The sequence below is a fragment of the Chaetodon auriga genome, chromosome 2 (genome assembly GCF_051107435.1).
Source record: "Chaetodon auriga isolate fChaAug3 chromosome 2, fChaAug3.hap1, whole genome shotgun sequence".
In the NCBI taxonomy this organism is placed as follows: domain Eukaryota; kingdom Metazoa; phylum Chordata; class Actinopteri; order Chaetodontiformes; family Chaetodontidae; genus Chaetodon; species Chaetodon auriga.
Genome location: NC_135075.1, coordinates 9568779 through 9594721, shown reverse-complemented (window position 1 = coordinate 9594721; position 25943 = coordinate 9568779). Strand labels below are relative to the sequence as shown.

The following is a 25943-nucleotide window of genomic DNA, read 5'->3' as shown; positions in this document are numbered from 1 at the left end:
AGAGCAGAGTGTGCTTCTCTCTGGACAGAGACAGCCACACACACACACACACACACACACACACACACACACGCGCGCGCACACACACACACACACACACACACACACATCTCTTTTGCACCAAGTTTGCTGAAAGCTGGAGCTATAGCCACAGCACACATTTCCCATTGTGCCGTGTTGGAGTACTTTGTTAAGTTGCATTGTTTTGTATTCCAAAATGTGAATGTTGCTTTGTAACATTAGTTCTCATGCTGCTTACAGTTTTAACCATCAGTGATGTGGCCGTTGTGTTTCTTGACACCAGCTCTATAATTGCGTGTCAGCCCAGAGATAACATGTAATGTGATATCTTGTGAGTAATGTGTTACTCTGCTACTTTGGTAAAGGGGACATCTATGAGATTAATGTGACATGTTACTACTACAATATTGGTTATAATAGTGGATAAAATGTGCAATGTGAATGGTGTCACACAAGTGACAACAGGGAAGGATCATTCAGCTTTCCCTCAGCTCGCTTTAGCCTTATTTAGTTCATGTTTTTTTTTTTTTTTTTTTTTTTCATTTTTCTTCCCTAAAACTTTACTGTTTGGTGCATAATCATACTGCGTCTCTATTTAATTATATTTCTTTTGTCTTTTACTGTAGTGCAATAGATTTTTTGTTGTTGTCTGCTGTATGAATTGACTAGAAAGTTATCTTAATTTATTTGGAAGGCAAAATGAAGGTGAAAATATTAAACTGTCCATTGTAAACATCTATGCATTTCACAGAGTAATTTTTTTCTGTGCAATGAGGGATTATTACTGACATTTGGTGGCACTTTCAATTCTATGTTCCACATAAAGTAGTTTAGATAATCTGGTAAGACTGATGGGCTGTTTACAGCCTGTCTGACTGTCTCACTGTTTGAATTAATTGCAGACACATCACCATGTTCCCTGATCTGAACTTTGCATTTAATGTTCTCATAACCAAATTATGACCAAAACCATGGAAATAAGACATGAATTGCAATAAACTGAAATGATTCTTCAAGTGTTATGTTTGGCCCAGCCCCCTAAAAGTTATTTGTTAAAACTCTGACTTTTTCCTCCTACAAGAATATAGTTTTTCCTCCATGGTATCATTTAAATTAGGATTTATGATAATTTTACGTCAGCAGCCTCAACATAAAAACCATCATAACCATCAGATTGTGTAAGGAAATGCCAGCATCCACAGACCACACCAAGGAATGAAAGTGATCAGTGCAGTGTTTGTCAGTCTGAGCCTTCAGCAGTGGTCTTCCACCTTAAGCCTTTTCCCTGTGAACCTGGGAGGAGAGCTCTACAGGCTGCCTGTCAGCTGTCCCATGGTGCTTGGAGAGGGCTCATGGTCTTTTTAATTCCCAGCCAATCTTCTGTCCATCACACCACTTTATCCCTACTTTAGAGCTCAGCTCAGGTCCACACACTGTCACTTTCTGACATATCTTGCAGCCTACACCTCGACAATACCAGAAAATATTGTCAGCTTCTCCCCACCCCCAACTCACTTTCAATATGAACAACAAATCATATTTTCAAACTGGATGTAGGAACAGAGCTTCCTGCCTACCTTCTCCACACCAATCCACTCCATATTTGGCTTTTCTTAGCAGTGTGTGAGTGTGCGTGTGGGGATGGGGATGGGGATAAAACCATCTGTAGAATAAAATATGAGCTCTGGGTTTAGTTCATGACAGATCACTCTGCGCTTATCTGGTGACCCAAGCAGTTTCTCTGGATTGTCCCACACGAGGCGTCACATGTTGATAATAATGAGCGGAGGTGGATTCAAAGCAGCACAACATGCACTGCACAGCGAAGGTAAAGAAGCCACTCCTCGAATGCTGCCATTCTCAGGAGATTTCCATGAATAAAGGATTAGCTACAAGCTGTGAGTCAAGCTCTGGTTCTTCTAGTTGCTTTACATATTTAAGGCCGAATTTTGCACCAGCAGAACAGGCGGCTTAAAGTCAAAGGAGATTGTGCAGCAATTTTGTAAAGTGGGAATGAGTCCTGGGTGAGTATATTGATGTACGTTCTTGAAATTCTCCACATGCACATGGTTTATCAGGTCTGCAATTTAAAAGATGTGTCAGACAGGGTGGCCTAAATACATGTACATATCACATTGCTGAAATGTACTTTGTTTGAACATTGCAGAAATTATCCTTGACTTTCTCCTGGTAAATTTTTAACTGAGAAAGTTTTGTTGTAGTCTTAAAGAAGCCAAAGATATCCCACCATGTTGGACATATTTACAGTAAATCAATTTCTTTATGACACAGAGATTATGAGCTGAGATGAGAAGCTTTGAGCGAGCTCTGAGGAAAGTCATATCGCTGCTGATTTTATCTTCCAGGACTAATGCTAGGGAAACTGCCTAATCCATCATAAATTTAATTGCCTCAACCAGGATCTTTGCTACTGATATCAACTTTCGGAGTGTCTGCACATGACTTTGATTAAACATCCTGCTTCTCTAAATACCAGGTGATGTTATGAGACTGAGATGTCAGAAAGACACTCATTTAAAATACCTGTGCTGGTTTGGTAAGATGATGTTTTTCTTGTGATGAGTAATACTCTTTTTTGAAAGGTCTCACACAAACACTGGATTCATGAGTACAGAAGCGTGACTATTCACAGACACAAGAGTGTTCCAACTCCTGCATCTTATCTGGTTCTACGTCTTGTCTGCAGAGACTGAATGGATTAACCTTGATTTCACCCTGAATTGGCTGACTCAGTTTACAATTGTGCTGAATTTCCACCAGATCCACTGTTTTGTTTGAGGCTGAGTTCAGAGGATGGTAAAGTCACCTGATTAATTGCCTGAATGATTAACAATCTAAAAGACAAAAGCATAGATTTCTGCAATGTGTGAAATTTTGCTTATAGTCATATTCAACATGCTGTGACTAACTGTAGCCATGACTGTGCTGCAATAGATCAGGTCAAGCTGATCTCCTGTACCCCGGTAAATATATCAGCCTATTGTCCCTGACCACGAGCCTTGCCTTACCCTTCCTGGATTTTTGTTTGCCTGAGAGTGTTTGGTGTTTGCTGGACCAAACACTTAAAAAGACTCAAAGACTTGGTATTCAGCACTTCTGAATCTTTGCCTGCTTGTGACTGCTTGGGGTTTTATTCACTATATGATACCATAGACTGTGTTTTGCTGCTATTTATCTGGACCTACCAAGTCTGAGATTAAAGTAAGTACAAGCTACATCTGATTTGTGGTGGTTCTGCTCTTGGGCCCAAAATCCACCCTGTTACATCTTCATTGCAAAACATCTACAGCAGATTATATTGTCCACATCTGACAGCCCCTTTGAGCTGTCATAAAGTAATGCTGTCTGTCTTTATTTGTTTGGGAAAAAATGAAAAATAAAACTTTATCGTATTAATAAAATGATCAGGGGTTCCATGTTCACATTCAGTGTGGGCACATATTGATGGATTTTTAGCATTGCAGAAAGGTTTAGTAGGAACGTGGGCATGTGCTGCATTATGTAGGTGGATGTTCCCAGAGAGGTCTAGGGGTAAGGGAAGAAACATGAGGCCGATGTACTGACAAGCTGGTTGCAATGCATTGTTAGGGTCAGATAAACAGTGAATACAAATGTGAAAATGGTTATAAAAGATTACTACTGTGCCAACTGAGGTGAGCAAATAAAGGAAAAGGGCTGTAGATAACATCAAGTAAACAAACAAAATACAAACTCTGCTTTCTACAAACTTAAACCGGCAACTTATTGTTGTTGTATAGTTATTTGCTATACAATACATTTATTATAGAGTGATGACACCATTGGCATTGATTGTTTCCTTATGCACCTCGTTTGGGCAGTTTTGTCTGCCACCAGGCACAGTCTCCTGGGAAAATAAAGGCTGACTGGTGATCCAGTCCAGCTGGAACCTTTTCTATCTGCTTTCATTGTAGACTAAATGAATGAATGAACTTTCTCCTAATCTTTTCTTTCACTCCCCTCTCCAGCCTGATGCCAACAGCTGTGGTAGTTACTTTTTTGTGTGATCAAATACTCCAACTATGTTATTATTCCATCTAAAATTCTGACAATTTCCCTTCATCTCTTCAGTGAGCATGTTTCTTTCTTGTGGTGGTGGTGTTGTTTCTTCACAGAATTTTGGAAACAAATGAAGTTAATCCTCAAAAAAAAAAAAAGAAAGAGTCAATTTCACTAGTTATCACGTGACTCGGAAAAAAAAGTCAACAGGAATATTTTTGGTACTGCCAACATACTGGTCAAATGGTGTGAGCAAAAAACTGTAATAAAGGACACAGCGTAATCTAAGACAAGGCAGAACATCAAGATAAGATACACTTTATTAATCTCCCACCTCGTCAATGGTGTCCAGAGGGCAGTCCAGGACAGAACCAGCTCTCTGATCAGTTTGTTCAATCTTTTCCTGTCCTCAGAGTTTCCACACCCCCAGTAGAGAATGGCAGATGCCACCACAGAGTCATAAAATGTTTTTAACAGCGACCTACATGCTCCAAAGGACCTCAGTCTTCTTAGCAGGTGCAGATGACTTTGGCCATTCCTGTACAGGACATCCGTATTATTTGTCCAGTCCAGTTTATTGTTGAGGTGAACACCCAGGTATTTGTGATCCCCCATGATCTCAATGTCCAACCCTGGATGTAGTTTGCGGTAACTTCCTGTGGAAATCTATTACCATCTCCTTTGTCTTGCTAGCGTTTATGTGCAAGTGGTTCAGTTCACACCAGTTGACAAAGTTGGTTTTGGTTTGTTGGTTACCTCCCTGTATTCCAATTTGTTCTCCTGTGATACACATCCAACAATGGCTGTATCATCTAAGAACTTCTGGATATGACAGCTGTCGGTGTTATGTCTGAAGTCTGATGTGTAGAGGGTAAAGAGGAAAGGGGAGAGCACTGTACCCTGCAGAGCCCCGTGCTGCAAAGTACCACATCGGACAAACAGTTGTGAAGCCTCACATACTGTGGTCTGTTGGTGAGGTAGTTGATGGTCCTTGATGGCTTCGTCTAGCTTCCGCTTGAGTAATGAAGGTTGAATTGTGTTGAAAGCACTAGAGAAGTCAGAAAACATGGCCATGAAAAACATGACATGTCAAATTTAAGTAACTGCATTACCTAAAGATCGTCTTTTAAAAAAGAAAAACACAATGCTGGAACGGATAGGAGTTATTTTCTAGGATTGTGATGGGACAGGAGTGGTTTTTTTACACTGTCAAGGGACTGGGGCGGGACAGAAGTATTGTTGTAGTAGTGGGTTGGGACTGAAGTGACGTTGATGGATGGGAAAAGAAGTCTGAGACCTGATTGCAGGCGATTTGGGGACGACAGACCAATGGTGCTGAGGAATCCACAGTGAAGCCGACCAATCCCAGGAGGGAGACTACCACGCTGAAAAGACGGTGAAAGATCTTGACCACAAGAATTACCTCATAGCAGTACATCCCCCGGCTAACGGCACTGATCCTGACAGTGAACGTCTGCTATGTGCAAAAACCCTGCGCCTTCATGTAAGCAAATATCTGACCACTTTTACAGTCTAATGTTAAAGACTGTCAGAGCAGGAAGACAATGACGGACTTTTTTTTCTAGTCATCAGAATGTGGTTTTACAGTAAAATGTTACTATCATTATATTATCATAAAAGAGGTTGTCTGAGTGTGTCTGTTCAAAACACACAATATTTCATCATCCAAAACACAGAATCACAGTAAAGACTAATTTTTTCTGACTATTATTATTATTATTATTCCAAATTGGTTTATTAATAAAATACATATTATATACTATATAGTTGCTAAATTCAAACTGATAAATCAGTTTCAAGACCAACAAAATAAATATCATCTGGTTTAGTGTTTGTTAAAAATGCAACTTATGTGAATAACTAAATAACGTGTATCAGAGCCAGCAATAACACAGGAAGCAAACAGATGGAAAAGGAAATCAGTGAACATATGGGAGGGCCTATGAGGTCAATAGTCTTTGTGGAGAATCAGGACCAAAAACATTCGACATCTATAACCTAGTTTTATGTGGAACAGTTTAAAACTGTTTAAAGGTATTTATGATTGGTGAGGAAGTAAACATTAGTTATATGGCTCCCTATTCAAGTATCTATTTGGGCATTGTTGACTAAGATAAACATTAAGAATATTTTTGCTTCTAAGTCAACAGTTTCACCATAAACATTATTCCCTTAAATGTGTGTCTGCCATATAAACTTTATATTCTGCACATATCATATTCATATTCCAGTATAGAGAGTTTGTTTCCTTGTCAGAAGTACAAAAGCACAAAAATGTCTTTGGTCTCATCTCTGTCTTTCCTGTAGCAACTTCTGAAAACTAAGCTGTTGCTAATTTTTCCTTGGTCCTGAGGGAAAACTCTTTCTCACCACCTTTCTTTTACTAGTGCAACCTGTTATGGTCCCACAGGAAAATGATCCCTCAGTGTACTTACTCAGTATATTTGCTGTGATGCTCCACCACACACTCTGTACTAGAAATCTCCTGAGACCTAGATCTGGTACCATTCAGTGAGGTGTATGAATCCCACAAGCTAAAACACATCCACACGTTCAATGTGAAAATTTTATTGAGTCAGCATGTCATCTCACAGAGATATCTTATCATATGAATACAATGGTATTACATTACTGAAGTAACAAATTACAGACTCAGTTTAAGAAGCAGATTAATCAGAAAGGAGAGAAACTTTTAAATACAAATTTGATACATCATGAGGAGATATTCTAGCAAAGATAAACACATACAAAAAAAATAAATAAATAAATAAACTCATAAGTTCCCCGTAAATATTCTCTTAAGCACTTAAGTCATCAAGACATGAGGGACAAACATGAGGGACAAACTACCATACATTTTTAAAGATATCTTTTCAACATCTGCGCCTCCTCTTAAAGACAAAATATACTTTTCAGCAAGACACACCCATATTAATTAACAGACAGATGCTGGGTTAACATTACAAAGAGGCATCAAACAATCTGAAAAATAAATAAATAAAAATAAAAGTCTGCATAGCAAACAAATGTAAAATCTAAAATATTACACTAACACATCTTTACATTTCATCAACATTATTGTAACTTTTGTGAACTCTCTCTTTTACCTTTATGTTAATCTACAACTACTTTGCATCACATCTTTGATTAAATGTGATAGTAAAACCCATTATGTTTTAATCGTCATATAAGACAATGCTCAATGAAAATGATTCAGTAAATTATTTTACTCCTTTTATAATGCTATGAATCAGTTTTGGGGATACAATACACTTAAATTATCAGTGTTTATAGTTTTTCTTATCTTGTGCCATCATTTTTTCGATCTGCCACTACAATCAGTTCCCCTTTTCCCTGCACAAAGTTACAGAAAATACAATTGTACAAATAAAGTAACTAACATTCTACTTCTATGTTTGATAAGCTTGCCCTTTTCAAAATAACTACAATCTGCATGTATAAAGACAGGTTGATGAGAGGTTTGAAGAATATAAACTCGATAAGGCAAAGCAGTTTTACACAACATCTATCTCAATATACAACTCATTTAAGCAGCAAATCCTTGATACGTGTTTAAAAAGTGTTTCCTTCTATAAAATCAACACAGAAGACCTTTACAGACCTAACGCTGTGGCTGAATGGATGCTGGTGTTACAATGTCAGTCCTGAAGGTTGCCTGTTTTAATGGATGCAGCGACACCTGTGGTGTTTGGAGGTGACTGGGTGGCTCTGTTATATTTAGGCGTGGAAGCAAACAATGCCATTGATCCAGCGTGCATAATACCAGGGCTGCACTGGAACACCTACAGTACATGAAATGCATTTATTATTAAAATTAATGTTGTTACGTGTATCCAGAAGATTTATTACATAGCCTAAATTGTTTGACAGCTTTAAAGATGGATACACGTCTGTACCACTGTGTGAAAGCATTTTGTCCAGCATTTAAAAAATTTTGATAAATGTGATGTCACTTGAGTCAGCATCAGTTGGGTCTGAAGATATGTGGTTAGAACAGTGACCGTGAGTGCGTAAATTTTGGCATTGAAAATAAATTTGGCAGTCTATCTTACATGTTTTTCTGGCTTCGGCCTGCTAGGAAAATTGCTAACCTCAGCTAATGTCAGCTATCAGAGCTAAAGTTAACTAAACATTCTATTTGACACACAACAGCAGAGAGAAACAGATTTTTTTTTTTTTTTGCAGTTTGGGAGTTCCAGGTGAACTTATGAAAGACATGGCTGTAGGTGTGATGCATTGTTTCTATTGTGAGACATGATTCCTACAAGTCTTTGTTTCTCCTTTGAAGCTGCTCCAGCTACCTAACAGCATGAATGGATGTGCATCAAAATTCAGACAGCAGCTGACTTGACTTAGCTAAGCTCTAACAGCTGACATCAGCTAAAGTTAGCGCTTGTTCAAGCAGACTGCTGCCAAACCAGCATAAGATCAGTTAACTTTAACCAAGTCTTGTTCAATTAGGCACACTGAAACAGACTTAATGTGCTTTTGGTTTAGGAGTAGCAGGTGAACTCATGGAAACCATTGCTTGGTGAGTGGTCATGTCAGAGGCTTTGGAATGGATCCAGAGGACCCAAGTCAGAACAAGTTTCATTTTTCTATGCCAACTTTTATTTTCAGTGCCAAAATGTACAGGTCTAGCCTGTTACACAGACTACAAGTCTGAAAATGAAACAAGCTTGGGGGTGTGAAGAAGTAAGCTTACCAGGCCTCTGTAGCCCGCTCTTCATCTCTGCTTGATGCTAGTAGATCAAGGCAGCATTAGCTGCTCCTAGCATAACACACTGTGACTGAACTGTCTGGTTCTGCTGCATCGATTTTGATCCTTTTGTGTTTTTTGGGCTGTCCATTGTGACTCCAACAATGTTAGAGAAGTTCAATGCAAAATGACTGCTGACCTAATGCTACTTAGAGCTAATAGTTAACTGTAAACCAAACAAACAACTATGATGTGGTTGTGGGTTTTGTGTTATCAGGCATAGGCCTTTACAAACACACACATGCACAAATAATTTACAAAAATAACAGCACACGAATAATCATAAGATATAAAGTGTAGTAGCCACTTTCAGGTATATGTTTCATGTAGTAGCTTATGAAACCAAAGGATGAATCATTGCTGTTAGTTGGCTAGCCAGCGCTTCTTCTCACCACATGCACAGAACGTTGGGTTCATGCATCATTCCCTGTGGAAACTTTTACATCCTGTAACAATACCAGATATTTTGGGAAATATCCTTATTGGTTTTACTGAGTTAGATAAGAATATCAATACCACTCTCATATCTGTGCGTGAACTATGGAGCCCAGAGCAGGGAGATGATTAGCTTAGCTTAGCATACAGACAACATCTAGAAATCAAAAAGTGTCATTTCTAAAATGTTAAATCATTCCTTTAATTTTGTTGAGTAATTCAATGAAAAACAGCATAAGGCGACAATTGACTTTCATTTCAAATAAAGGATTAACATGGTTCAAATTATTAGAACAAAGTAAACAGAGATTAACTGAATTCTGTGTGAAGTACGTGAAGTAAGTGAAACTTTCGAGCTGTAACATTCATCGAGGTCACAGCAAGCCAAGAGATTCGAGGTAAAATAGGTGGAAACAGACAGTGGACTGGAGAAACTGGGACATGAACCTGTGCTCAGGTTCATTTCAAAATGATAAGAAATTCATCTTTCCATGTTTATCAAACGCGTGCATCCTGGAGGACTGCAGTGGTCCTGAAAATGGGCAGATGAACTATGCTGTTGCTTATGAGTAACAGTCCAGCCACAGATTTGTGAGCATTTGACAACCTGTCAGAATGCTCCCATCATCCAGTTTTGGTTTGCAAACTAGTGTTTGAGAAACTCTATTAGCTGGCTGAATTTCCACAAATCTGACATGTAGAAGAGCATCATAAACTTTATTCATTCTCATGTCCAGAGCTAAATATAAAGGCATAAGAAGCTACAAAATGAACATAGAAAGTACAAAAAATATCACGAAACAGCAAAACTTCACTGGAACTGGACACACACATCCTTTTGAGTTTAGACCTACGAAGAAAAGAATAAAAAATAAATATTAAGCATGGAAAACATATTGGCCTCTTTAAAAGAACTTTAATAAAATAGCATTGAGACAGCACATGCCTCTGCAAAGGTTGAGTTACAATCTAATTGGGCTTTGTACAAGGAATGTGTTGAGCAAAAGTCAGACTTATGCTCAAAGAGTTAGGATAATTCAGTATGTCAACTTGCTATAATGCTACCTGCAAGCCAAATGTCCCTATAGGCCACTATGAGTCCATGTGCGCATATATGTAAATGTACACATATAGGCAAATATATATATGCCATCTAAATTTGATTGCAATCTCACTGTCTTTAAGGCAATGTGTGTCAAGTAATGAGGTAATTTTAATTTAGGTAATTTTTTAGATATCCTGCCAACACAGAGACAGACAAAGAGGACTGAAAACACAACATTGTGGACGAAGATTACTTTGTATATTTTGTGTCTTTTCTTCCCAGTCATGTGGTGAAGTCTTATTGCAATTTCTGTCTGTATTCTGAAGGCCTTGTTCAAGCTATGGTAAAGCTGATAAACAGTATCAGTCACACAGGGGATTAGTTACACCGAGTGCACCCATCCCACTGGCTCTCTGCTTAATTCCCGCTCCAATCATTTGCATGCTGCAGAGTATTTGAAACTTACTGGACATCTTTGGTATGCGGATGGGGCCACTGCTGGTGCCATGGCCCCCTTCAGTCAGAGCTTTGATCTCAATGAGGTAGTCCTCTCCAGAGGGGATTTGCAGCTCCACACTGGTCTTATTGGTTTCCAGTACAGTCGTCCTGCCTTGCCAGTTCTGACGATACGCAACCTGTAGGAGAGGATCCTGGGGTGAACATTTCATTCTTTGGCCACAACAATCAGAAATGAAACCTTTATAACCTCCTTTCTGATTTCAGTCAGCATTTTAAATTAGTGAGTTAAAAACAAATTAAGGCTATGTGCAGCCAGATTTCAGTTTGCCCTGATCACTCCACGTGGAGGAGCAAAGGCTTTTTAAAACAGGACCTCACATTACACATTTAGCCATGTCATTTCTGCAACATAGTGTTTTATTTTAAAGTTCAAACAAATCATGTGGTGCAGACAGACAAACTGCCAATTGAGTTTTAAAAACATGAAAAATATTTAAGACCTTTTTGCTTTTCATTCATACTGTTGCCTTGTTGCCAAACTATTAAACCATTCCTGTCTCCATGCTCCCTTACAACAGAGCTCCACAAAAGACTTACATTATTAAATGTGTGTGTGTGTGTGTATGGGAGAGGGGGGGGGGGCAGGAGGGGGATATTTGTTGAAATGCATTATCAAATACAGGTTTTTGTTTGTTTGTTTTTTTAACACAGGCATGCAAAGTGAATCAAATACGATTCACTGTTGTAGGGGTCGGAAGAAGCTGAATTCCTTCTGTGCATGACGCGTTCATTTTATCACCTGGAACAGATCTTTTAATTTTGAAAGGCCAGACAGGGCCAATCCATAACGTAACACTGGAGTGCTGGGGTCTATCTTTCCACTGCAATGAGAAAGCCATTTATTGGGATGACAGCTGCTGAGGCTCTATTTGTTTCCCCAGTTCTGGAGTTTATGCTATTACTCTGACAAACTCACCTTGTATCCTGTCACCTCAGACTCATTTTCCATTGCCTTGACATGTTCCCAATTTAGAAAAATCTTAGAGTTGGTCAGGTTCCACTCAATATTCCCTGGAGGCTGACTTGGAGCTGCAAGATATATAGTTATATAGACACAATGTTCACAAATGCATGCATAAACCAATACCACCAATAATATTGTCTAAACTAACTCTTCTGTCTGCCTTGATGTAATCATTTGGTGTTGCAGCAGAAAGCATTTCACAGTATATACACTTCAATCTTCTGGAGGACACTGGAAAAAATGTGAAAACACAGCTTATGAGGATGAAGTGAGAAGTTGACCCTGAAGCAGCACAAAAGTCTTACTGCATCATACTTCAGTGAACAGCCTCACTGGTTGGTTTTGGTTCATTTTTAGGGAGCACAGCTGAAAACAACATAGATTATAACATGAAAATGTAACTTAGCTTAAGATGACGGCTGTATTGAGGGACTGGCCTCAATTTTGTAATTGCACTAAATATAATTACTACATCTATTGAAAACTACTACTACGACTAAAAGAACTACTATTGCTAATACTAATATTACTACTAATAATAATAGTGCAGTTTTTATTTGATTTAATGCATTTCTGCCAAAAGTGTTCTAAGGCTACAAATGCAGTGATGCAGTCTTCAGTTTCAATGCATTCGCTTATCTCTCAACGGATAGGTTTCCAATTTTTTAAGTCCATCTTAAAGCAACACTCAAGCAGTTCTTTCTTACTGTGACCTGAAACTGGCTATGAAGAGACCCCATCCTCATTCTCGACCGTGTGATTAACTGCCTCTTTTCCTAACAGACAAGACATTTTCTATCCCTTGACACAACCTGAAATCTGACAATTTTAACATTTGCTGTGGGGTTCCACAAGGGTCAGTTCTTGAGAACTGAGCCTTGTGAGCACATTATGCTGCCACTTGGCTCCATCCTACAGAAACACAATATATCTCACGATTCATATGCTAGTTGTAGATTTCCCTCTCATACGAAATCCTCAGCCCTATAAATGACCTTGTCAGCTGTATCAGTGATATTTGGCACTGGATGATGCAAAAACGTCTGCCATTAATCAATGACAAACGTGAGGTCCTTGTGGTAGGCGCCGGAGGTCAGAGACAGGAAATCAACTCCAAACTAATCTCACTGTCTCTGAAACCCAGTGAGCAGGTAAGAAATCTGGGTGTCAACTTGGATTCAGAACGCATTCTTCACAAGCCAAACTGCAAGTATAACTAGGACAGCATTTCACCACCTGAAAATATTTCCAAAGTTAAATCTATCTTGTCTCAGTCAGATGTTGAAAAATTGGTTCATGCATTCATCTCCTCCAGGCTAGATTCCTGTAATGCCCTTTTTGCAGGAGTTCCCAAAAAGACTATACTGCTCCTCCAGCTCATCATCTGTGACCTGCTCACTGCTTGTGAACCCTCCAGAACTGTCAGATAATCAGGCACTGGTCTCTTAACTATTCCCATGATCAGAAGTAGATCTGGTGAGGGTACATTGAGTCACAACTGCTGAATGATGTAAGATGTACCAACTGTGTCATGTTTTAAAAGCAAACTTGAGCTCGTTGGTGCCTCTCATATTCATATTTGTTGAGTGTGAAGCACATGGAGTCTATTTTGTATGAAATGTGCTTCATAAATACATTTGATTTGATTTGATATAAATTCAGTCTTTCCAGACAAACCTGTGAACCCATCCTTCAGTGATTTCTGGCTAGTTAGACATGGTTCTTTTTTTTCTTATGACACACACCTATCACATTAGGAACATTTAGCACAAGAGTAGACACTGAGTGTAAATTTTAGAGAGTCTTCTGCTCATAATATTTTTTTCATTTTTCATCATTCAGTCATTGTGTTAAAAGAAGTCATGTGTAAGTCAATCTTAAAACAATGCTCTTGTTAGATACATGCTGGGGAAGTCACTGGCTGCTCGAGTTATTCCCGCTCTTGATTCTGACAGTGAAGCAATCTTTTTCTAGACCCACAACCTACAGACACCGACCAGGTAAAGGAATAAGGATGACTTAAGTAGAAGGCTGAGCAAACACTAAAAATAAGCACATTTTTGGGTGCTGTGTGTGTGGACTCACGCGGCTTCTTGGTGGTGATGTTGAAAGCAGGGCTGCAGGGTCCGAGTCCAGCACTGTTTTGCGCCCTGACTGAGATCAGATAGACTGTACTGCCCTTCAAGCCAGAGAGCAGAGCCGTGGTGTTGATAATCCTCACTCTCTCTGCTTCACTCTGCTGAGATCCTTCCTCCCAAAACAGAACCTGGACCAAAGACACAACGGTTACCACGAACCCGCAGCCATACTGCCTACCTTATCTCTTTCCATTTTGTTTTCAAATCTGTAATGCGTGTGGCAACTGAGTCAACTCAAACCTAATTTATTTAGCCAATTTCCTTCTGAGAGAATCACAATGTGCTTATAAAGAAGAATATTATTAGAGTGCATCTCGGCTGAAAGTGCCTATACGTATATACAATTGCAGGTCGAAACAGAGCAGGCTGACACAGTATATGGCAGCAGAACATGATGTACTAGGGCACACACATATGGAGATACAGATATCAAGTTTACTCTTAAAGGAGCCTCATTTCAAGATTTCTGCTTTCACATCATTAAGTTGTAAGCAATGCTGGTTCATCTAGGTTTAAGTCCTTAATATGCTGAAGCAGTGATTCCATAGGACCTTACTGAAAAGAAGGGAAACAACTAGCTAGCGTAGCTCTTGAGGCAGTCCAACCCATATTTTTGAACTACGAAGTGATACTGTATCTGACAATCAGCAATACCAAAAGCACTGCTGGGAGTGAGGAGTACAAGGATAAGGAGCTTGTCAGCATCTGTATTCACAGGGAGATCATTTATGACCCGAACACAAGACAGGAAGACCAGACAGGAAAATGTCAAACAGATGGTTTGAGAGTAGGTACTTATTCAATTGGCTGCACAAGGTTTTCAGGGATGTTGCTTGGGAAAGGCAGATTAGCGACAGGGCCTGGAGCTGCTGATAACAGATGCATCTAGGATGGGTTTTTTTTCCACCAGTGGTTTAATTATAACAGTTTTACCGGCACTTGGGAAAATACCTGAAATACCCGAGCAGAAGAACAGTTTACAGTTTTTTTTTCCCTCTGCTGGGAATCGAAACACACGCTCAAAGAAGGATGAAAGAGAGGCATCTAAGGAGAGCTGCCTTGCTGCATCTTAAGTCTTATGGAGACAGTGGCAGGAAAGCGCATCATACCACCACTGTTTTAACAACAATAATAATAATGTTTGTGTACGGGAAGCACATATATATAAATCCTATTTTCACATAGCTTCACGACTTGTATTGAACCTGGTAGGAAAAAGTTTATGAGGATGAGTCATTAGCCCAAGCAGTACAGTATCAAAAGTGCATTTCATCTTCACGCCATTGAGTGAAAAATCTCTGACATATATATTTTTTAACAAATCTATGATCATTTCTAGAATCTGATTTCCAATGAAGGTATTTTGCACATCTTTATACCTGGTCTTGCTGAGTCTTAAACGTACAATATTTTAGCTCTGTACATTTTTGAAACCAAATATGGCAATAAGCAAAAAAAAAAAAAAATCCTGCACAAAATGATTTGTATTTATGTATTTATGTATGAATAGCGAACAACTAAGACGTCTGACTAAAAATCCACTCAGAGCCTGAATGCAAAACATTGCAATAACAGTGCAGTTCAAACAAGTTTAGGGTTCATAAAAGTATGTATAGATTATACTATAACCCAATAAAACACATTATACATACTGGAAACATCTGCCTTATGACAAAAACTAACATTTTCCAATCAAAATAAATAGATAATGACATAATAATGTCTAAGAGCAAAAGAAATCAGGACAATATCGGGAGAGCAACACTAATATCCACCAAAGGCAGACGCTAAGAGAAACACCATAGTCTAAAAGGAACAACAATATAATAAAACTTAAAAAGTCGGAGGGAGGTATCATACAACAGACAGTCCAATGTGAGGTGAACTAAAGTACATGTTCAATGTCAAAATCTGCCTCGCCATTACACACTGGTAACAGCACACTGATCCTGGAGAGTGTCTTGTTTTCCTGCCCCATGAAAATCTATTGGAGTGCTTTAAAGTTGGACCTGAGTTCAGGAGGGTAGTTTAGCTCAAACAAAATGGCAGGCACAAATGCAGTTCTCTGCAATCTTGCAACACCATCTTGCCCTCGAGGACAGCCCTGATGTCTGCTGGTTTTTATAAGCTGCCATCCTGGTCTTTGACATTTTTGTGCACAAACGTGCATGAGCACATTCACTGAACAAACAGCAAATAGCTATGTGCATGGTCCTGTTTTCCAAAGGCTGGTCCTTTTCCCAGGAGGCCGACTTTTCCATTTCAGAAAAAAAAAACATAACATGTTCATCTGAATGACTTTATATCCCTGATGATTAAACATGTTTCAATACACCATCCATCCTTTTTCAGTGGAGCTGTAGTAAAAGTGATACTGATACATGTAAAGAGTTTGGGAGTTTGTCTTTTTTATCACATTTTTATATTCTAACAAAAGCTGTTAATGTTAGCATGCCTGGCTGACAAGTTAATTACAGTAGAAACCCACAGTTACTTCCGACACCCAGAGTTAGCATATTAACTATAGCATTGTCTGGAATTTCCCCTCGTGGGACAAATAAAGGAATATTGAATTTTTGGAGTTAACATTGCCATCTCTGTGTTGTACTTCATAGTAAACATCTGTAAAGTTGCTATGTTAGAATTAAATAACATGCTGATATAATTTTCAGTTGATGTAATTTTCAGAATTTACAAAAGCATGACTTTGACCAACACTGCTCTTCATTAAGCACAAGTAAGCCTCCTCCCATCTGATGAGATAACTGCAAAAAGTTTTAGACTTTTGGGCAGGTACTCCATCCCTCTCACATTCATTTTTCTAGTTCTTGTACTTCTTGTTCTATTGGAAGGCGTTTGAGTGAATAACTCCTCTTCAATAGCTGTTACAGCTAATGCTCTACATAGTGCCACCTGCTGTACTGGAGGGGGAATGTAACAAACACACCAAGTTATGCCTGACGCCAACGTTACAGCCAACCTTTTTTTTTTTTTAAAGACATGGTAAACATATGGGAGATTTACAAAAAAATATAAACATGAGGACAGTAGGAGAGAATGGTAAAATATGGGAGAATCCTGGGAACAATGGGAGGGCTGACAGAAATGTGTGAGAACAGTGTTGTTTTATTTCCATGACTTCAACATGAATCATCTGCTGGTAAGCATGCTGACTTTTTTTCTGTCAAGTTTAGTCTTTAAGACAACACTGTGTTAGCACAATTTCATGTATGTAGCCATCAAATGCATTTATTTTCAAAGAGTCAGCTGAATCCATTGAAATATAAGCTGGTAATCATGTTGGGTTACCACACAGAGTTAACATTAGCTGGCTAGTTAGCTGTATGTAATAAAATCAGCCATATACTCGTATACTCGTACTTGTATACTCGTGACTTAAATCAAGGACTCCTTGTTTCAATGATCACCTCAAATTCCTAGTGGTTAATATGCCACACTAATCACTGTATGCTGTACATTGCTAGAATGGAAAGCTTGTCGGGTGTGGCACCACCAACGAAGGGAGTCAAGATTTTTGGTTACATTTTTGGTTTCGGTAAATTTAAACCACATCTTCAATATCTTCTCTGTTGGAGACAGATTGCCCACCAGGCTGGCAAGTGCCCAGGGGCCCTAGACCCCGAGGGGCCACAAACATCAGTTGTTGTCTATTGGTTTTTGGTAAATGCAAGTTTGGTAGAGAATTTTCACACCTTAGTCTGATATCTAACTACGCTGGGCCCTCTTGTTGCTGTCTTGTAAAAATCTACTTTGAACAATTTTGTTTTTATAGTTTATATTATGCTCTCATGGTGCGTACTCCAAAGCAAAGCTGCAGTTCACATTACAACATTCAACTGACACATGGAAAACCTGGGGCCACGTCATGTTTTTCCAACATTTAAAGGCTCGTTGTGAAAAATAATGAAGCTGCTGTGGCTAGTCTGCTGTGTGCAACCGACTTGATAGACTTGGGCGGGGCAGGACACCAGCAACTTTTGTCCTGGGGCTCTCACAGGTTAATCAGGTCATGGTCAGGGTTTATAGTGGTGTATAATTCTGATGGTGATGCAGACAGGTTCAGTCTGCTAACACCTGGAGCTCTATTTAGGTTTTGTCCATTCAGTCAGTGAAGGTGAATCAACGTGCTCCTGCTATTAATGTTAATATAGGTGAAGCAGTGCTATGAATAAAAAGATTGGGTGAAGGGGAGAAAAATTGAAGGTGTGGTTATGAGTCATTATCCTCTCAGCCAGGCACAGTACTTCTCTCAAACCTTTCAAACAGCCGTTCCAATCAAAATGGCATGTGACAAAAATGCCACTGAGGAGGGACAGCAGCTTCAAGAAGGAAAGTTTTATTGTTGTGGTGGTGCGCAAATCTGCAGTCAGATGCGGATGTTTTTCTAAGTACATGAGTCTGAAGGTACTTTCCCTCATCTGCTATTATGTAGTATGGTTTATATGTATCAGTCAAGGCTGACGTGTGTGTGTGTGTGTGTGTGTCATCCTCTAACACACAAAGCAGACATGTTAGAGGATGCTAGTAATGCCTAATTGCAACCGGATTCTTTATTTGTTCCTTTATTAATAAGAACATCCAGGTTTTATAGTGATAGCCTAATTTATACTAAACAACAACTTTTTTTTTTTTTTTATTAAAAGGAACATAGGCATATCCATCAAAAGAACAAAAACTGACAAGGAGAAGACATCCATTTGATGAAAATCACTGTTTGTGAGAGGAATCAGTATTGTTGGTATGATTCTCTAGAAACAAATCATTTGCAACTGCTTCTAAATAGGGATGACTTTTTGATTTCCATCGCTAAAGGCCTTTGATACAACACATTTTGCCAAACCACTGTGTTCTGGCAGAATGTAAGAGCAGAACATTATGAACCGACAATGCTCTCCAGTTTCACTGTCTCCTTCCTTCTGGCAGGAGTAAGGGACTCGCTGTGACCCCTCGTGATGTTGAGGGCATCCTCTTCTGGGAAATTCAGGATCACCTACAGAACGGCTTTATTTCAGGATTTCTACACATACAAAAGCTTGCCTTCCAGCTATTCTCTGGGACTCAGGAAATGCAGGTATGCATTTCGTTAGTGCGATCCAATAAGCCACTAAGTAACCTGTAATGAATTCGTGAGAGAGTATTACATGTTTAACTGTGAGGAGCAACTGGAACTAGTCCAGTCATGCTGTTGGTTTACACTAATAAACTTAAACACAGTCACTGACACCCTGGCCGAGGGAGTTCCTTCACTTTATTTTTCATGGAATAACAATGAACATTACAGTTTTGCCATTCCGTAGCCCATCACCCCTTTTAAAAGTGTGTAGATATAACATTAGAGCCACTGCAGTCTTCTTTAACGTAGATGTCCCCATTCTAATAGCTCAGTCCAGGGCGTGGCTCATGTTCACATAGTTTAGCTGAGGCATCACCTGATGCCCTTACTGTCTGCAGTTAAGTAAAGAGAAAATAAGTTCCGAGGCAAATGAGTATGGCACTCTCACTGCTCTCATCAGCGATGTTTTCAGCCACAGCAGGCAGCTGTTTTCAACAAGACTTTTCTCAGACAATATTAGCAGGTAGCTGGTGAACACTGTGGAGCATTTAGCAATGAAACAGTCAGATGTTTCCCTCATGAGTTGGTAGAGACCAAAAACAGAGTTAAAAGGATAGTGGATATTGGACAGACGATGTTGGTGTGTAACTGCTGGATGTGGAAATACATGGTGGTCAGCAGTAGTCTTTCCACCAGGAACGACTTTAGGATGTGTTGGGAAACTGCCCTCGTGGGAAAACTACCTATGATACAGATGTGGTGATGAAAATAGATTGTGGTAACTTGCACAGTTGGACATACTGTAAACAGGGAAATCAGCCCTCGTGTTCAACTGCATTACATTACACTATTATAATGTATAAATGTTTAACAAAGGGCCCTTTGAGGTTATTTATGCTGAGGTATATTGTTTACTTTGCAGTGACTGTGTTACATTCTGTGTTTTTCAAACTGCAGATATGTTGCCAATGATGCCTTTGAGTGCTTTCACATTTGCAACATGGAATGTGTGATATCTTGGTCTAACCAAGTCTAAATCTTGGTCTAACCAAGTCTAAGCAACCACTTGTCGATGGGCCATCCCAGATCACTGTTTAGAATCTGCACATTGGTAGCTTAATTTTTCTGCCTCATCAGCCCGCTGGCGCACCACCACTTAATTGCTCCCTTGGTCTAATTGCAGTGAAAGGAGCCAAATTGTCACTCTAGCCAATACCAAAATAAATAATGGCCTTAATGAGACATATCCTGTGGAAAAAACACTGGCTTGTAGGCTAACAACAAATGCAACTTTGCTGTCTAATCAAATCTCAACAAACAACCATAAAGCTAATATGGTGATGGTTACAGTAACACTCCGCAGCGCATACGGTATGTTAGCGACTGTGATGTAGCGGCTGGGCAGAGTTACCTTGTTTCCGAAGCTAAGGCTAACGTTACTGGTTGTCACGGAGTGACAGTGATGAGTGCAGCGGAGAGGGAGGGGGAGTGACGTGAACTTGTCTTGGTTCAAATTTTCAGGCTAAGTCTGCTTTCTTCTTGATCTTACCTACTGCAGCTTTAAAAACTTGTAAAAATAGATTGCTGAGGAGCTGTATAATTTCATATGGGAGCAATATCTGTAAAATGATTTCCCCTTTGTTTAGCTTGAATATTTCTCCTAATTGCTCTGTCTGGCTCAAAACCACGTCATCACGGTACTTCAAACCCCAGTTTTACAACAACTTGCGTACCAAACACTGGCCATGACCTAAAAGCTTCTCAGCAGAGGTCAGGCCACCTGGGTATACTCTACCAGGTAAGATATCTGGGGTTTAGGAGAGAATGTTATTTTTATCAAGGTTTTCCACAGCCAAATCCCAGGAGAGTTTGTTGTAGAGGATAGTGATGTATGATGTTCACACTTTCTTTTATTTCTTTATTTCTTTTTGAATAGCAGCTCTCAGACAGCCTTGGTATTGAGCCTGTGAAAAATCTGCCTCCCCAACACATGCAGTATTCTAATGTCAAAATATTTCCATGTTGTTCCAATCTGCGGTTATATCTAAATGAATGCCAGTTTATTGTTCTGTCAGTCATTCAGGGATTAATGTCTACTCCTTGTTTGAATATTCCTTGTAGCGCTATTATTTCAAGTTTTATTTTCATACCTCATATATGATCTTCTCGCCGCTGGACCCAGGGGGAATCGGCTCCCAGTACACCTCAATCTCAGAGGCTGACACAGCGCGGGCCCATACTCTTGATGGCGCCTCAGCGGGCTCTAAATATAACAGATCATGAATTATGCATGTTTGCAATTAAGAATGAAAGCATAGGTTTTCAAATTAACATTATCAACTTCAGTTCTCACCTTCTTCTGCAGAGAACACCCTGACGACACGGCTGAATCGCCCTTCTCCCATGCTGTTGTAGACTCCCACTTTGACTTCAAACTGGGTCAGAGGTGCGATGCTGTCATTTCTGTAAATATATCTCGATGCATCAGGTGATGCCAGCACTGTCTGGATCCAGGTGCTGCTGCCAAGTGGGCGGAAAGCCACAACATAGCCAAAGTCCTCTCCGCTCTGCTGTTCCTCTGGCACTGGCTGAGATAGGGACAGAAAAGTTACGCCCGTGACCCAAACAACTGTGAGCAGAAATCTAATTAGGGAGTTGCAACGAAGGATAGTAGAAATAGTGTTTTATGTCGAACAAACTATTGAGCAAATGCAGCAACTTTCTGTGCTGTGAACCACATCCAAAAAATGTGTGTGTCACCTAATTCTAGATTTACACATGCATTTACACACTTGCACTAGCTCTGTATCTCCATTTTGATTTACACAATAGGGGGAGTCAGCAGGCAGCAAATCAGAAAAGCTCGCCTTTAATTAAAAGCCATTCCACTGAAGCCAGGCCACTGCAGACACAGTAACTCTGCCAGAGGTCCATTCTCATCAAAAGAATCAAAGAATGCTCTGTCACACTGAATGCCCACTCAGAAATGCCCATGATCCCCTTACCTCCCACATGATGACAAGTTCTCCTCGAGCTCCTCCACCGCCACTCACATTAACTGGCGCAACCTTGGGAACTAAACAAGCAAGGAAATGTATCATCCCTTGGTTTGGACTGCTATGTCCAAGGCAGGTACAGAGGATTCTATTAAACCAGACAGCTTTGAATCAGGTGATCACAGTCGCTCTGGAGAGCTTCTTATTTACACAAAATGGGTTCACACAGCCGAGGATTTAGGTTTTTGTTGACAATGGCATTACTACTCATGTTCTGCGCCGTTATTAACTGAGCACCGTATGTCAGCCCCATGTGTGAGGCGCAACGGGAAACCTGTTCCCTTGTGATTCATCCAGCAGGGTGAAATTACTCAGCTAAGCTGCTCTAAATAGATACTTTCATGTCTTTGCCTCATGGCATTTGCAGATAGGTCATATATTCTTTTTATGCAACGATTAATTAATCATGGCACAAGTTAAAGAGTGCTGGCGCACACACACGCTTAGTGTTGATAAATGTTTAAAAGTGCATTTCAATTTCCACTTATTTTGCATGTGATTGAGTAATCAAAGTATTGGCTTGAAAGCGAACAGGAGATTTGAAATGAGTAACATCACAGGGAAGAAAAGCTCTGAAGGAAACACTTAAATTACATTTTCCAAGTGGGACTGATTAATTTGTTATGAAGAGAAACAACAAATTGAGAGGATACCTGCTGCTTTGGTTCGAATCTGTTTTGATGGCGTGCTGGGTTCTCCAACACCAACACTGTTGATTGCCACCACCCTGAATTCATAATCCACCCAGGGGTTCAAATCCTTGACTGTTGCATGCATCATCTGTCCAGGCACAGAATCAGGAACTAGGATTAAAGAATTTAGAATTGAGATTTGTTTTGTTTTTTGAGGTTTTACTCGGGCACATTTCACATTTTGTCATCAGCAAATACAAACACATTTCAAAACCACTGAAGTACATCAAAATGAAATGGTGACATTTGCAAATCGTTTAATACTATTTAAATTACAGCACATTCGTGGTCATTCGTGTAAACGGTCCACCAGCTATACACATTCTGAAATTATTGTGGCTATTGCACAGCAATACAATATCTCAATGTAATTTCTTAAATGCAATTAATAAACAGAAGTAATAAGATGTCCGGTGAGGTCACTTCATTTAAAGTGGCTCGGTGATAAAGTGATATTACCGAGCTAAACCTATACCTCTAATCGTCTAATTGTTATGTTTTAAATGGATATCTCTCAGATAAAAACGTTAACTTAAATAAACCAGGGCTGAGGTGACAGACAGTCACTTAATCAGCCTTCAGTTATTATTTCTGCCAAATATTCTGGTCAGTATTATGGAAGAATAACAATCTGAAGAGAAGACTGATATCTTGACTTTATATCACCAGGTAAGGTAAATCTGAAGAGAGTACATAAAGGTAGTTTTAATAAGCTGGAATACAGGCTTCTAATGCTTTTTCACCCTTTATCAACAGAGAACAAAGATACATATCTTTCTAATACTTTGTCCATTCCGTTTTACATGAGGACAGGCATAATATTACACATGCCTTTTACAATAACAACAGAACCACAAGCAACAAGTCTAAATTGAAAAGCCTCTCAAAAACTGAATATTATAAGACTCACAAAGGTAGGATTTATTGTAAGGCTGTTGTAGGTTGCATTGGTTACTTTGAATGATGTCTGTAATTCAGCCCTTGTTTTAAGTCTTGTATGACTGTCTGGTATTGTATTATTTCTGCTCTGGACTGCTGCTCCCAACTGTTGCAGTTCAATGGAGAGCCTAATAGACATTGGCACCAGTTCAAATACAACTTTTTTTTTTTTTTTTTTTTGGATCATTTTTAATTTAGTGTATTTTCAAAGCTTTGGTCATGGCATCACACATTTCTTCCAACCTGTGCATGTACTGTGGTTATTTGAGCAAGAGCTTGATGGCTAAATTTGCCACGTCAATATTAGTTTAGGACAGATAAATCTGTGTCACCAACTGATAAGTACCATGAAATTACTGTACTGCGATGCCTAACATATGTTTTCTGAATATTAGAAACACTGTTTCCTAAGCATAGTTTGCTCACCGCAGAGCACTGACAAGAAGATTTTTCAATGTCCCACTTTGTACAAAATTTTATTTTGAAGGGGCTTCACTGATTTTACACAGATCTGTTTACTTGTCATAAAGACTACTATTACTACTAATGCCTTGTCAGGGCAAGGACTTTGGAAGATGTGGGCATTTACAGTAAAAGGTGGGGAGGGCCTAACAAAAGACACTTTTTTGGTTGCATTATGGGAAATGTAGGATTCAGTGTTTTGGGAGCTGGACCCATGCTAGTTAGTAAAAGTCAGGAAATCTCAGCCCTTGCTACTTAATTTTTATTCTTTTTTTAATGACAATGATAGAGCACTGGAATGCTCCTTTAAGGGATCCTTGTGATCCAGATGTTTATGATGTGTTATGTGCCTAGATAGAAAAATGAATATCACCTAATGCAGTGAAACTGTAAGTGAAATATCAGGACTGGCCTCAAAAATCCAGTATGGCTTAGTTTGAACGACGAGTCAACAGACTGCTCAGCAAACAAATGTTCATTCATAGGGAGAGCTAGGAAATATTTTCAGCTTTTCTCTGTTACAAGTAATGCATTCGAGAAAGAGAGCAAGGTCTCATAAATGACATAAATGAATGAGAATAAGCGTTTGATAGTGGTGCAGCTGTTACCTGTTCTCACAGTCTGCCAGCCTATAGTGAAGGGGGTCCTGGCCTGCACCATGTACATGGTAACAGGGCTGTGGTTGTCAGGCCCAGAGCCCCAGGACAGCTGCACAGTGGTGTCAGTAATGTCACTCACCACAAGGCCTTCTGGGGCACCAGGAGGTCCTGCGACACCAGGAAACAAGGACAGACACCTGCATTATCCACGCTGTACAACAGCAGCCCAAACAAATGAAATCACTTCAGGTTGGTATGGTCGACTCAGAGCCCACCACAGGTGTTAAGTGATTCATAACGCAGCTAACAACCTCAATTCAGGGCTAGTGGAGCTATAATTGGATCTATTGGGAGTGCCAGTCTAATCAATACACTGAACAGGGCAGTTCAGAAGGAACTCAGTTTATCTCCTGTCTCAGCTTAGTTACATTGTGAATTTTTGCTTGTCATGATACATTATCATTATTATGGTCATGAACGTTCTATGATGTTTAACTATGAAAAGAAACTCACAGTTAGTTGAATAATGAAGTATTGTCAAGTGAGAGAAACATTTAGAAATTCAACCTATTTTACTCCTGGAAGAAAATATCCATTAAGATAAAGCTCCGGAGCCTGGTTGTCCAAACTAACTAACCAAGATGAGAGAAATCATTATTTTACAATAACTTGAGAGAGCATTCCTGACCAGGGATTTGGAAAAACAAGGCCAGATTTTCAATTGGGATCTCATTGAAATTAGAGGAAGCAGCAACGTGAGATCAAACAAACAGGCTGGGATTCGCATAACTGACGTGAGATTTCCTGCTAAGCCCACAAATCTGCAAAAGTAGCACTGAGACCTCAGCGGGACTACCGGCTGCTGGAAGAAGATCACTGGGTATCAACAACGTTTGGTTTCAGATTATGCATACAGAAACGTGCATTGTAAAAGCTGCACCGTCTGACTTTGGCTGCAGACTCTTGATGCCACGCTTTGCCAATCTGAACCTATCAGACAACAGGATTATTTTCCTACTCGGTGAGGCCGGCCTGGACTTTCCTCTCCATTTGGTTATTTGGATTTCCATCGTGGGTGACTGGCTGTGGAAGGGATCAGGCCAAGAGTGTGACTGGCCAGGAACATAATAATTAATCATCTCCCACCTCCGATGTGTATT

The 25943-nt window shown here is 39.6% G+C and overlaps 1 protein-coding gene across 1 annotated transcript in view; it reads right to left on the bottom strand.

Annotated features, from left to right (window-relative positions):
• Positions 1 to 6629: 6629 nt before the first annotated feature.
• cntn6 (contactin 6) overlaps positions 6630 to 25943 on the bottom strand; it is a 99470-nt gene continuing 80156 nt past the window's right edge. Inside the window, exons 16-24 of the mRNA XM_076752980.1 lie at positions 24793 to 24951; positions 22745 to 22894; positions 22041 to 22111; positions 21389 to 21623; positions 21186 to 21298; positions 13909 to 14089; positions 11776 to 11888; positions 10807 to 10975; positions 6630 to 10145 (exon numbers count right to left, since the gene is read on the bottom strand). Of these exons, the coding sequence (XP_076609095.1) occupies positions 10057 to 10145; positions 10807 to 10975; positions 11776 to 11888; positions 13909 to 14089; positions 21186 to 21298; positions 21389 to 21623; positions 22041 to 22111; positions 22745 to 22894; positions 24793 to 24951 (1280 nt within the window). The 3' untranslated portion in view covers positions 6630 to 10056. The remainder of the gene's footprint in view (positions 10146 to 10806; positions 10976 to 11775; positions 11889 to 13908; positions 14090 to 21185; positions 21299 to 21388; positions 21624 to 22040; positions 22112 to 22744; positions 22895 to 24792; positions 24952 to 25943) is intronic.